This window comes from Anolis sagrei, chromosome 5 (genome assembly GCF_037176765.1).
Source record: "Anolis sagrei isolate rAnoSag1 chromosome 5, rAnoSag1.mat, whole genome shotgun sequence".
In the NCBI taxonomy this organism is placed as follows: Eukaryota; Metazoa; Chordata; class Lepidosauria; order Squamata; family Dactyloidae; genus Anolis; species Anolis sagrei.
This window is the reverse complement of record NC_090025.1, coordinates 80,323,173-80,338,111: the sequence shown is the minus strand read 5'-3', so window position 1 is coordinate 80,338,111 and position 14,939 is coordinate 80,323,173. Positions and strand designations below refer to the sequence as shown.

At 38.2% G+C, this 14,939-nt stretch overlaps 1 protein-coding gene across 2 annotated transcripts in view; it reads right to left on the bottom strand.

Moving 5' to 3' along the window:
• The window catches only part of PDS5A (PDS5 cohesin associated factor A), a 68,738-nt gene that overhangs the window by 49,747 nt on the left and 4,052 nt on the right, over positions 1-14,939 (bottom strand). For both annotated transcript variants that reach the window (XM_060778428.2, XM_060778429.2), the window contains exons 3-6: positions 2,203-2,406; positions 1,822-1,908; positions 1,349-1,446; positions 164-290 (exon numbers count right to left, since the gene is read on the bottom strand). In XM_060778428.2, coding sequence (XP_060634411.2) covers positions 164-290; positions 1,349-1,446; positions 1,822-1,908; positions 2,203-2,406 — 516 coding nt within the window. The remainder of the gene's footprint in view (positions 1-163; positions 291-1,348; positions 1,447-1,821; positions 1,909-2,202; positions 2,407-14,939) is intronic.

Sequence of the window (14,939 nt, the reverse complement as noted above, 5' to 3'; positions counted from 1 at the left end):
AGAAACTACACCAAAAGAACAAGCAAAGAAAGGAAGTGGTCAGCATAAGCTTCTGCTTACTTCTGCCATTCAGTAATCAAAATATACAACAGACAAAAGCATAACAATATACGATGGAAGAGAAGAGGGAAAAGGACACTGGGGGAAAAAACCCTTTGCAAACCTTGTGTGCAGGAATGAGGTTGATAAGAATCGAGTCCAATAGTTCTTGTGTCACTCCATCGCCTTCCATGATGATAGAACTCATCAAATCTAACATGTGCATCTGCACTTTCTGGTTGTGGCTATTACTAAAGATGACATTAACATTAGAATTAGAATATATGTGTTAAACAGTTCAAAACAGACTATCTAGCTGCTAAAACCATAGAATTAAGTTACACATTCTTTAACATCACTTCTTTTAATACAATACAGTATTGTATTTGAAACTTCTCTCCTAAGCCCAGTCAGAATTACTGAGACAGCTCTTCATACTCAGGTCTAGGACGTTCTAGTTCTACAACACTAATAAATCAAACTGTCATCTAAGTCAGCTTGTCCACTTTTAGTACTATCACCTCTTACCACTACTTTATTTTTATAAGGAGTAGTAGAGGATTGATGTTACAGAAGACCCTAATAACCCCAGTCTATCGCTCTCATTGCAGTTTCTGGGACAAGAGTTGGACTTTCCTCCCAATGTAGCACTACCCCTAACTACAGCATTTCCCCACCCTATGAAATATGAAGGAATAGCTGCCAGTCAATTTTACAACATAAAAGAGTTGCAATACCCTGCATTTGGCAGGATAACTTTGAATTTCTTATAGCTGGGTCTGGGACAAGATTCTGCTTCCTCTCTAGCTATCTTCTCAATTTGCAACCATAGTAGATTATTTCATTCCACAGGACTTAACGGAAGCAAGTGGTGCTTTGAATGTGATTTTCCTGCTTCTTGGCAGGTGGTTGGACTGGATGGCCCAAAAGGTCTCTCCTAACTATGATTCTATGATTTTATGAGTTAAACTCAATTTGTACAGCTTTCTGTGATTATTGACATAACAAAGCAGCAACCATGTGGCAGAACTCTGAGAACTTGTCTTTATATCCATAAGATACAATGGCCTGTTCCAAAGGTAAGTATAGTTTGGCTGGGGACACGCCATGTCTTCACTAAGCAATTCCTTTTAGCAACAAAATGCATTTTAGTCTATCCTTTTATATTAAAAGACAGGACAAGCAAATCACATGTATAATTTAGTAATCACAATTCTGTTATTTCTGCTATATTCTCTCCCCCCCCCCCCCCCCCCCGAAACCTGCTTGGTACAAAGATTGGACAGGAGTTTAAAGTAAAGTAACTTACTTGATAACTGAAAAGAGAGTCCTAAAAAGTTGAATAAAAATCTCATTGCAATCTTCCAACTCAAAGCAGATGTTGTAAGATTTAACCCAAGCTAAATTCTACAACAAAAACAAAGCATCGGGTTACTAAAAATGCAGCTGATAACCATCATGCCCTTCAAAGTAGTGCTCTAGTATGAGCTATGCAGAATTTTATTGAGTGGTTTGCTAGCTACCACATTCAAATTCAGAGCATTTCTCATTTAGGAAAAATATACGCTTCTGCTCTCACAATATTGAAATAGCTTCACATCTTGACATACTCTTTGTAATAAAAATATCATTGGAAGAAATCTATGATCAGAGTGATAAGTATATTGTTCTCTTTATTTTTACAAAGAATGCACTAATAATAAAATACATTTATGAAAATAGCACCTTGACATTATGCTCACTTGACTGGAAATGTAAAACAAATGTAAAAGAAAACATTACCTCTAGTAAATAAAAGTATCTGTTAAATTGAGGGCTTTTCGTGTCCTCCAAACCTTTTAATTGCCTTGTAATAAACAAGAATATATCCTGCAAAAAAGAAAATTGAAAATGCTTTTTAAAAGTGCATTTTACATACAAAATTTTTTGTTGCCAGCAGAGAACTTCCCAATGATCTACTTTGAACATAATGATGAACTGATACACCGTAATTCTGGGGACAGGCAAACTGCACTGCCCACTTCCCTCTCTTCTAGCAAAGCCCTATTTTGTATGAACAGCACCCTTTTATGGTGGTTTGTTTTAACTACTGTTTCTCAAAACAAAAGAATTTCTACCGACAGTACAAATGAACAGGTGGAAATTATCTTCGAACACTTTTACCTTGAGTTTGTCATGGGAGGTGTAGGGGGCTTCTGGGGCATAAATTCGAAAGATATCAGCCAAGCAACATGCTACAAGAAGACGGACATCTTTATTGGGATTCCTGAGGAAGAATTCTGATGCAAGGTGCAATGCTAAAGGGAGATATTGTTGTTTCTCATCTTCTGAGTCCTGGTCCATATCCATAAATGTTTTCACTACCATCTAGGAATTAAAGCGCAATGTTACACTTCACATTTTTCATTCAATGTTACAAACTCCAATTTTTAAAAAGATTTACTGCAATGAAAATCCAAGGTAGTGTCTTCACAAAGTTTCCTAGAGCATTTTTCTATAAGTCAATCACTTACTGAACTCTGCATTATTTTTAAAATCTGAACTTTTAGGTCCAAGAGGTAAAAGGCAATACAAAAGGCAGAATGCAATAATGTATACAAAAAAATTCAAAACAGTAACACATCTTAAAAGTATAGGCAATAATTTCCTAGAGGGTCCCAGAGGAGTAAAAATATTTGCTCCATACTCTGTGAGGAGACCATTTGAAAACACTGGCAACTTGATCGCAGAAGGCAGTGGCACCTGAAGAAAAGTATCAGATGCTGACCTCAGAAGATGGATTGACAAAGGTATGGGAGAAAGTATTTGTTAAAATTTATTCATCACCCTCTGAGTTTAAAATCAGTAAATTTACTAAAAGTAGCTAAAATATATGTATTTCCCCATAAACAAGCCATCTGAACTACATAGCTGCCATCCATACAAAGATATTTACCATAAGGACCCCAAATTTTCCAAAACGGATGTAGGGTATACATGGCAGCATTATAAAGTATAAAGTGGAACCTATTGTCTTAATAAGGCAGCACAATTTGGCATAAACCTTTGATAGGTGCCATACTCCAGTAGCACATTCTGACTGACATCATCACAGCTCCAAAACAGGCAATCTAATTGATTTCTACCATTTTTAAAAACTCGCCCACCACAAAGTGTATGTGGAACAATTTATATTATTCGCTATACTCCAGATGCATAAAGAAAAGTCATGAGCTAACCCAATACATTCTAACAGTCCATAAAGGCCACCTAAATTCTATTGACATGGGCAAAATAACAAAGTTGCCAGATCATAGGTTCTCAACCTAGTGTCAAGAACCTCGAGCTCAAAATATTGACAGGAGAGTACAACAGTACAGTCCTAGGTCAAGTCAATTAGGTCGAAGGTAGAAACAGAACCCAGGAGAACAAGTAGAAGGGAAATCAAGACCCAAAGTTCAGAAGCAGTCCAAATTCCAAAACGTGCACAAGAGTCAAGATTCCAAGGTCCAGGGCATGGATACAGAAGTTGCAGCCAGCAATCGGATAACATGCTACAAGCCCTAAAGTGCTGAACCCGATTGTCAGCATTCTTCTCAGCAAGCCTTGCTAATCTTCTTAGCTGAGGAAGGCACAGCTAACCGCTTTCTTTGCCTGCTTAATTGAAGCCTCTTGTGTCTGGCCAGCAGCAGGCTCAGTAGTTCAACAACCTAGTCCACACTCAGCAAACCCTCTTCCATGCTATCCACAACACCTAGATTCTGCAGGAATCAGTAGATTCCAATTCAAACAAGAACAAAACAACAAAGGTGATGCTATAAAATATTGAGAATTACAAGCTAACATGATTTGTGATACTGAAATACAAATGAGGTTTTGAACGGAAGGAAAAGAATGAAGAAGAAAGGAGTTTAAATGAAATTTCAGTTGGAAGATGGATATGGGAATGATGGAGGAGGTCGTTTATAACAGCCTTCCTCCATAGCTCTATTACTAACATTCTCACTGAACTTTCATTAGAAGGCTTCAATGAGACTTGGTGAGCAATGGAGGAAAGACTTTAAAAATCTGGGTGAGGCTTTGATTGGAAGGTGTGCAAGGGAGAAATGGGGCTAGAAACAAAATTATGGATACAACATCAAATGAAAAGGAGAGATGAAGGAAGGAGTTTAAGTACTAGATGAGTTTCAAGAGAGCACTGAGACAAGATGTATACAATCAGGATGAAACTGATGTGATAGTAGATACTAGAGTAATGCAAGAAGGAGTTTAAAATCTAGATCAGGTTTCAAATGGTAAGATGGAGGAATCTACAGAGGAGAGCGTTTCAATACTAGATGAGACTTCTATATGCAAAGGTGTGATGGAAGATGGTGCCCAAATACTGGATAGAGTTTCTTGGAAGATGTGGGAAATGAAATCAAGGTGAGGCTTCAATGAGAAGGAAAAGATTAAACATGGCTGGGAAGGTAGGTAAAGGGAGTGTCTGGAGAAATCAATTGTACTGAAGGTAAGCATGCAATGGGTGTTTAAATACTGCACTGGATTGAATGAGAAAGGCAGGAAGGAAGTTATGCATCAAAGTATTGAAATACCACATCAGATTTTGATGGGAAGATAAGTAAGGTCACAATGGAAGAAAGACCCTACAATCTGTAAATGCCTGCAATTAGTTAGAAATTAGGGTTTCTATGAAGGCCCTCACTCAGGGTCAACCTAAGTCTGAAATGACTTGAAAGCACACAACAACAACAACAACAACAACAACAACAACAATCCTATCTCATCAGCCAAAAGCAAGGCGCCCCCGGTGGTGCAGTGGGTTAAACCCCTGTGCTGGCAGGACTGAAGACCGACAGGTCACAGGTTCGAATCCAGGGAGAGGCGGATGAGCTCCCTCTATCAGCTACAGCTCCTCATGCGGGGACATGAGAGAAGCCTCCCACAAGGATGATAAAAACATCAAATCATCCAGGCGTCCCCTGGGCAATGTCCTTGCAGACGGCCAATTCTCTCACACCAGGAGCGACTTGCAATCACTCCTGACACGACAAAAAAAAAAGCCAAAAGCAGGCCCATACTTTCAATTGAAATACTAAGTTTATATTTGTTTAAATTGTTCATTTTAATTATTTTAGTGTTTTTAAGTGTTTTTTGCACTACAAATAAGGTATGTGCAGTGTACATAGAAATTCATTCATTTTTTTCAAATTATAATCTGGCCCTCCAACAGTTTGAGGGACTGTGACCTGGCCCTCTGTTTAAAAAGTTTGAGGACCCCTGGATTAGACTTTGATAAGATAATGGAAGAAGGTATTTAAGAACCAGGTGAGACTTGGAGTGAATGAAAAATAAGGGAGATATTGATGAAAGTGCTGAAAAAATGGATCAGATTTCAATGGGAAGGTAAATAAGGAGTGATTGAGGAAATAATTTCATAACTAGATAATACCTGAATTTGGGGGGGGGGGCAATGAGGAAATTGCTGAAATACTGGTTGAGACTTCGATGAGAAGACAGGTAACAGAGTGAAGGAAGAAATTCCTTAGAATATGAATTAGTATGAAAAGGGAAGGAAAAGACATGTCCTATGGACAACAGGTTTAACTACTGGATTATGGTTCAATGAAAAGGAAAAGAAGGGAGCTGTGGATGAAATTATTGAAGCATTGGATCGGACTTTGATGGGAAAATAAGTTGATGATTGAGAGCTTTTAAATTATTTTTGCTACAGGAAGTAATAGAAAAGAGCTTTGGATAAAGGTTTGAAATACTAGAATAGGATTCAATAAGAATAATAATAGAACTATGGAAAGAAGTGTTTGAATACTAGATAAGATCGCTGGAAAGATAAGTAAGGCAGTGAAGGAAGGAAGACCCAAGACTCTAGGATCAGTGGTTCTCAATTTGTGGGTCCCCAGGTGTATTGGCCTACAATTCCCAGAAATCCCAGCCAGTTTACCAGCTGTTAGAATTTCTGGAAGTTGAAGGTCAAAACATTTGGGGACCCACAGGTTGAGAACCACTGCTCTAGATAAATCTTCTATGGGAAGGAAATGAGGGAAGCTAGAGATGGAAGTGTTTGAATACTGAATTAGAGTTCAATGAGAGGGACCAAGAAGGAAGATATGGATTAAAGTATTTAATTACTGGACTGGCTTTCCATGGAAAAGTATGTAGGGAAGTGATGAAGAAAATTCTGAAATTCTGGTTACGCCTCCAAAGGAAGGAAAAGAAGAGAGCTATGGAGGAAATGATGAAATACTGGATCATACCTGACTAGGAAGACAAATAAAGCTCTAAATAAGCCCATAATGGGAAGAAAAAGAAAATAACTATTGACGTAATATTTAAATTTTGGATTAGATTTCAGTAAGGCCAAGATAACTATGTATTAGCTGTGCAATGAAAGGAAAATGAGGGAGCTGTGGAAGGAACAGATTAACTACAGGATTGGAGATCAATGAGTACAAAAAAGAGCTATCAACCAGACTATAGAAATACTGGGTAAGGCTTGGCTTGGAACAGGTGATGGTGGAAAGACCCTCAATTCTAAATAAGCTTCAATGGAAAGAAACAAGCTATGGATGAATATATTGAAATATTTGGTCAGACTTTGGTGGGAAGATAATAAAAGAAAAATCTTAGAATATGAATCAGAATGCAATGGAAAGGTAAAGATGGGTGAGATGGTAGGAAAATATTTAAAGACTGGATGAGACTTCAATGGGAATGTATGAAGGAAAGACTTTAGATTTCAGAGAAGTGGGGGAAGAAAGTCCTTAAAACCTGGACATGTTGCAACGAGAAAGAAAATCTGGGTAGTAAGGAGAAAGTGTTGAAAATCTGGATGGGTTTGATCAGAAGATAGATAAGGGAGCAATGGAGGAAAAAGCAAAACTTAAGAGTCTGGAAACATCTTCAATGGGAAGGAAACAAAGAGAGCTATGGAGGAAAGTTTTGAAAATACTGGATCAAATTTCAATGGGAAGGTCAGTAATTACATGATGTAGGAATGATATTGGATTCTGGATAAGCACTGAAGGGGAAGGAAAATAAGAGTGTGAGGAGGGGAAGTGTTTAAATATTAAATTAGGGATCAATGAGGAGGAGTGGTGTTATAAACTGTTGAAACACTGGATTGGATTTGAAAGAGAATGAAAGTAGGGAAGAGATGAAAAAAGGTTAGATTTTGGAAAAGTCTGCAATGGGAAAGAAACAAACTGATCTATGGAGGGAAGCGTTGACAGACTTGATCAGACTACAATGGGAAGACTAGTAATGAAGTGATGAGGGAAGACCTTAGAATCTGAACAGTGTATTGAAGGAGTAGGAAAAGAAGGGCTTGTGGAGGGAAGTGTTTAAATTTAACATTAAGGTTCAATGAGAAGAACAAGAAGACAGCTACAGAATAAACCATTGAATCACTGGACCAGATTTGAAGAATAGGAAGAGAGGGGAGAGATAGAGGTTTAAGCTTAGAATCTGGAAAAACCTGCAGTGGGGAAGAAATAGAAAGAGCTATGGAAGAAAGTATTGAAATATTTCATCAGACCTCAATGGGAAGATCAGCAATGAAATAATAGAAGAAGCTTAGAATCTGGACAAACATTGAAGGGGACAGAAGAGAAGAGTGTGATTGAGGGAGGTGTTTAAATATACAGTGATACCTTGACTTAATAGTTTAATTCAGGGGTCCTCAAACTTTTTAAACAGAGGGCCAGGTCACAGTCCCTCTAGCTGTTGGAGGGTCGGATTATAATTTGAAAAAAACATGAATTCCTATGCATACTGCACATATCTTATTTCTAGTGCAAAACACTTAAAACAATACAATAATTAAAATGAAGAACAATTTCAACAAATATAAACTTGTTATATTTCAACAAATATAAACATGGGAAGTATGGGCCTGCTTTTGGCTGATGAGATAGGATTGTTGTTGTTTGCTTTCAAGTCGTTTCAGACTTAGGTTGACACTGAGTGAGGGCCAGGTAAAGGACCTTGGAGGGCCATATTTGGCCCCCGGGCCTTAGTTTGAGGACCCCTGGTTTAATTTGTTCTGTGACCAAGCTCTTAATTCAAAACTCTTATCTGAAAGCAATTTTCCCTATTGAAATTCTATTCCCCCCCCCCCATTTTTATGTGTTTTGAAGAAAACATACTTTATAAACAAATAATGTATACACGCATATTCATATGGAATAATAAAAATGAAAGATCAACTTTTAAATGGCATAAGCACAAAGTTTGGGGCAAGGAAGCACATTTGAGGCAACAAAATGTGTGCTGGCCAGTTTAACAGCAAGACTAAACCTGCACATTCACATGGAACAACAACAAAAGAAAAACCAACTTTAAAAAGATAGAAGCACAAAGTTAAGAGGCAGAAGCAAAATTTTCTTTATACTGTACTCATTCCCGCCCCCTCCACTCTCTTGCTGTCTTTCTTCATGAAGCCAAACATAGCAGTAATGAAAAGCAACTAACCCAAAGTTCCTCAAAGCAGGCAAGAGCAAAGTGGACAATTATCTTCCAAAGTGGGCATGAGCACAAGGTATGGAAATACGAGGTATAGAGACTGCTCCCTTGAAGCCCTAAGGCCCTGTACTCACATGCTAGTGAATATAATAATAATAATAATAATAATACTTTATTTGTACCCCGCTACCATCTCCCCAAGGAACTCGGTGCGGCTTACATGAGGCCAAGCCTCTGGTGCTAGTGCTCCTTCTGCTGCTAGCTCGCATCTAAAAATACTGCTCTTATGTCAAAGTGAAACCTGGGCTGAGTGACGACCCTTAACTCAAAACACTTTTATGTTGGGATGCTCTTAAAGCAGAGGTTCCACTGCCGATTAAACTGTTGAAACACTGAACCAGATTTGAAAGGGAATCGAAGTAGGGGAGTGATGGAGAAGCTTACTGGAAAAACATTCAATGGGAAGGAAACAAAGGGGGCCTTGTAAGAAAGTGTAGAAAAACTGGATCAGACCTCAGTGGGAAAATTGGTAATGAAGTGAAGGAGGAAAGAACTGATAAGCACTGAAGGGGAAGGAAAAGAAGAGTCTATGGAGAGAAGTGTTAAAATATTGAATTAGGGTTCAATAAGAAGATTAAAAAGTAGCTATACATTAAGCCACTGAAATACTGGACAAGATTTGAAAGGGAAGGAAGACTGGGAACGATGGAAGAAGTACATAAGAATCTAAATAACCCTTTAATGGGAAGGAAAAGAAAAGAAAAGAACTATGGATCAAAGTGTTTAAATGTTGTATCAGACTTCAATAGGAAACTGGTTAGAAGAGGAAACACCTTAAGATTATGACATAGCATGCAATGAGAAGGAAATGACAGGTCCTATTGACTGTAATGTTTACATACAAGATTAGGCTTTGATAAGCTATGAATACTTTGAAATTCTGTGTCAGACTTTGAGGGGAAAGTCCGTAGACAAGTGATGCAGTAAAGACCCAAGTATTCGGGTAATTATTATTTTGTGTATTTATACCTCATTTTTTCTCTCCACAAAGAATACTTAAAGCAGCTTACATTAAAATATAAAAAAGAAAAATGGAATTAAACATCAATGGTATTTTAAAAATTAACAGTTTAAATCCATATTTAAAACGTATATAAAGCTAAAACCATAGCTCCTCCAACTTGATTTTTTTAAAACTTCTTTAAAAGCCAGTTTGAATAAAAAGGTATGCCTTTAAGAGGAAAGAAAAGAAAGTGCTATGGATCCAAGTGCTGAAAAACAGGAACAGACCTCAATGGGGAGTGAGATACAGGAGTAATGGAGGTAAGACCTATGTATCCAGACAAGTTTGCAATGGGAAGCAAAAGAAAGAAGGTATGATGAAAGTATTGATAGAATGAATTGAAGTTCATTAAGGTGATGGAACTAAGAAGCAAAGTGCTTTGAGAAGGACAAGAATGGAGCTATGGATCAAAGTGTTGAAATCCTGGATCTAATTTGGATGGGAAGTCAGGCAAGGGAATGGAGAAAAGTCCTAACAATCTGGAAATGCCTGATATGAGAAAGATAATATGGATGCTATGGGAAAAAAGTCTTGAGTAACTGGATGGGACTTCAACCAGAAGAAAAAAAGAAGGGAACTATTACATGTTTTCTAATTGGACAGGTTGAAATGCGAAGGAAAGAGATAGAAATGAAAGTGTTTAGAAACAGGATCAGATGAGAACATTGGTAAGAATGTAATGGAGGAAAGACCTTAGAATCTAGACAAGTGTTCAAGCGGAAGCAAATGAAGGAAGTGTTGGAATCCTGGATCACACCTTGATGGAAAGATGGATGAAAGATCTGATAAGTGCTAAAGGGGGAAGAAAGGATTGCTTGGGGGGGGGGTGTTATATATTACACTAGAATTAAGTGAGAAAATCAAGGAGGGAGTTACAGATTAAATAGTTGAAACTCAGGACCAGACTTGAAAGGGAAGGAAGGCAGGGGAGTGGTGGAGGAAGCTTAGAATCTGGAAAAGCATCCAATGGAAAGGGAACAAAGGAAGCTAAAAAGTGAAGTAGTGAAATTCAGAATCTGACTTCCATAGAAAAGTAAGTAGCTAAGTAATGGAAGAAAGACAGATTTGAAAAAGAATGAATATATGGGAGTGATGTAGGAAAAAGCTTAGAATCTGAAAAATCATTCAATGGGAAGGAAACAAAGAAAAATATCGAGAAAAGTGTTGAAATATGGGATGAGTCTTCAACAGGAACGTCTGTCATGATATGATGGAGGAATGACCTAAGATTCTGAATAAGCATTGAAGAGGAAGAAAAAGAAGAGTGCAATGGAGCAATGTGCTTACATATTACATTCCGGTTCAATGAAAAGAACAAGACCAGATTAGAAAGGGAATAAAAGTAGGGGAGAGATGGAGGAAAAAGCTTAGAATCTGGATACAACTTCAATGGGAGGGAAACAAAGGCAGCTATGGAGGGAGTGGTGAAATTTGAAATCAGACTTAGAGGGAAAGTAGGTACAGGAGTGATTGGAAGGTAAGTAGGGGAATGATGGAAGAAAGATTTGAAAGGGAAAGAAAGCATGGCAGTGATGGAGGAAAGGGCTTAGAATCCAGAGAAGTCTGCAATGGAGAGGAAACAAAGAGCTACGGAGAAAAGTACAGAAATACTTGGACCAGTCTACAATGAGAAGATTGGTAATGAAATGAAGGAAGAAAGACCATAGAATCTGGATAAGCACTGAAGGGGAAAGAACAGAAGAGTGCCATGGAGAGCAGAGTTTACCAATTACACTAGGATTCAATAAGAACAAGAAGGTAGCTATAGAATAAAGTATTGAATCACTGGACCAGATTCAAAGAATAGGAAAGAAGGCAGGGGAGAGATGGAGGAATAAGCTTAGAATCTGGAAATACCTGCAGCGGGGAGGAAACAGAGAGAGCTAAGGAGGAAACTGTTGAAATGCAGCATCAGACCTCAAATGGGAAGATCAGTACTGAAATGCTGGGGTAAAGACCTGGGAGGCATTGAAGGGGAAGGAAAAGAAGATTGCTTTGGAAGGAAGTGTTAAAATATTACATTAATGTTCAATGAGAAGAACAAGACAATAGCAATAAACTGTTTGAACACCGGGGGTTCTTCCACATAACCATATAGCCCAGAATACCAAGACAGAAAACTCAAGAAAACTGCACTCATTAACCAATGGCGGGAAGTTGCTGTAAATGTGGCTTGGCTGTAAACAACAGGACAAGGAAATGGGATAAATGCTGTAACAATTGAAAGAGAGCATGGGGTGAAGTGCAAGGCAGCTAGGAAAAACGTCTTTGAATAGTCAGGTCTTCAACTCCCTACGAAAGGACAGTGTGGGGACCTGTCTGATCTCACTGGGGAGGGTGTTCCAAAGCTGGGGGGCCACGACCAAGAAGGCCCTCTCCCTCACCCCCACAACCATAATTGTGACATTGGCGGGATCGAGAGGAGGGCCTCCCTTGCAGATCTTAGAGCCCATGCCAGTTCATTGGAGGGGGGGCATGCAGCCATGAAAACAGGCAGGATTCAAATCGTTTAGGGCTTTATAGGGAATAACCTGCACTTTGCAGTGTGACCAGAAACCTATCAGCAGCCAATGCAGCTGTTTTAGTAGGGGCATTGCGTACAGATGGTACCGAACTCTAGAACTCCAGATGACCTCACCCAGCAGTTTCATGTAGAAATTAAAAAGCACGGGAGATAGAATGGAAACTTGTGGGACCCTACATGTCAATGGCCAGGGACCCAAGCAGGTGTCCCCCAGCTTCACTAACTGGGTACGATCCTCCAGGAAGGAGCGGAGCCACAGCAGTGCAATGCCCCCCAAAACCTATCCTGGAGAGCTGCTCCAGAAGGATACCATGGTCAATGGTATCAAAAGCCTTCAATGGAAAGATTGGTTATGAAATGATGGAAGAGACAAAGATGGGATTCAGAAAAAGACCTTTACATCCAGACAAGCTTGCAATGGGAAGCAAAAGAAGTAAGTGTTGATAAACTAGATCAATAAAAAGGAGACGGGACTCAGGAGCAAAGAATTTTAAAAACTGGACCAAGTTCAATGAGAAGGACAAGAAGTGTTAAAAACCTGGATCTGACTGACTTGGATGGGAAGGCAGACAAGGGAATGGAGAAAAAGACCTAATGATCTGGAAATGCCTGCAACAAGAAGGAAACGATGGTTGCTATCGAAGTAAGTCTTGGATTACTGTATAAGACTTCAACCAGAAGGAAAAGAATGGAACTATGTCTCGTAAAGTTTTAAAATGGGATATGCCTTCAAATCGGAACGAAAAGTTGGTAGAACGGGAGAAACATGTTTAGATTATAGATTAAACATTGATACGTAGGTAGATAAAGGAATGATGGAATAAAGACCTTAGAAAACTAGATAAGCATAGAATGGGAATTAATAGAAGGCAGTTTTTGTTGGAAGTGTTTTTATACCTGATCAGACTTTGATTGTAAGATAGGTAAGGTAGGGAAGGAGGAAAGACCTTAGAATCCTGATATGTAGAAGAAAAAGGAGCTATGGATGAATGTGTTGAAATACTGGATCAGACTTCAATTAGAAGGTAGGAAAGGAAATTATTGAGGAACCTCAGAATCTGAATATAAGTGTCCAATGGGAAGAAAAAGATGCAATCGCGAAATTAAAATACTGGATCAGATTTCAACTTGGGAAATAAGAGAGCTACAGATGAAGGTGCTTCAATATTGCAAAATACTTGGGCAAGAAGAAAATTAAGTTATCTATAGAGGGAAGTTTTTAAATACCAGATTATGCTTTCATGAGAAGAAAAGAAGGGAGCAATGGATCAAAGTGTTGATGTGCTGGATCAGAATTAGATGGGAAGATAGGCAAGGCAATGATGGAGAAAAGACCTTAGTAAGCCTTCAACAGGAATAAAAAAGCAAGCTATAGAGCAAAGTTCTTAAATCATGTATTAAGTTTAAATAAGGAAAATAAGGAATGAGATTTTTAAGGTAAAGAAAGAAAGGAGCTGTTTACATACTGAATGAGGTTTCTATTAGAAGTCTGAAGAAGACTGAAATTGAGATGAAGTTTCAAATAAAAGGAAAAGGAGTGTGTTATTGGGGAAGGTGTTTATCTACTGCATGAGGCTTCTGTGAAAAGGTGGTTAAGAGATGTGAAGGAAAGAGTATAGAATCTGGACAAGCCTTCAATTGAAAAACAAAAAGGTTTCTGTTGAGGAAAGAGTATAATTACTGGATGAGACTTTACTGGGAAGATAGGTAAGGGACTTTTGGTGAAAGATGGAATCTGAATAAGTATTCAATAGGAAGCTACAGTAGAAATTGTTTAAATTCTGGATTTGGGTTTAATGATAAGAAAAAGAAGGGTTCTGTAGGTGAAAGTGTTTAAGTACTGGGTAAGACTGATTGGAAGATAGATAAGGAAATGTAGAGGAAAGACTCTAGAATCAAGATAAACTTTCAATGTGAAGGAAAGGGAAGCTTTAGAGGAAAGTATTGAAATTCTGGATTAGGCTTCAATGAAAAGGAGAGGTGTGGCTTCTTTAGCTAAGGGAGGAGTTTAAACACTAAATGCGATTTCTATGGGAAGATGGAGAAAAAAGCATGAAATCGATGTGAAGCTTCAATGGGAAGGAAAAGCTATAAATGATGATTTTAAAACACTGGGTGAGGCTACTATGGTAATGGTGGGAGGGAAGAAGCAGTTTAAAATCTGGATGAGGTTTCTATGGAAATGGAAAGAAGGGACATTTGGGAATATTTAATAGGAAGATACAGTAGGGAGCAATGGAGGAATGTTTTTAAAATCTGAATGTTGGAAGTATTTTAAGAATGCAATATATCGCCATTTACAGTTTGAAAAGCATTCTCTTACTACAGGAACATGCAACACATTGCACATAACTTTGTCTCAAAAATGTTGTGTGCTATAAGTACATTGTGATCAGTAAATAATTGCCCTCACAGAACTAAGTATAAATAGCAAGTAAGGGCAATTATTTTATCTTCTCTAGTCTTCCATAGTGACAAGCAGATCCAAACTCCCATTCATATAACAAGAACTGAGAAAATGAAACCAACAGTCCTTTTGAAGAATTTGTTGCAAAAATCATATAAAACTATCACATAAAAGAAAAATGGGAAGCACCTGAAAAAGCCAACATGGCTGCACAGCAAACTGAAGGAAAAAATGAAAAATGTATAGTGACAGCAACAGAAAACGCTGTTTAATAGTAAGCAAAAAGCTTTTACCACCCAGTTCACTACTAAATGAACCACTGAGTTCTGATGTGACTTATGCAACTGGCTCAGATCCAAATAAAAAGCTCTATCCAAAGGAACCGAAAATTAAGCTGTAAGGTTCTTAAATCATCTAAATACCAGTCACCAACATTTAATATAGCT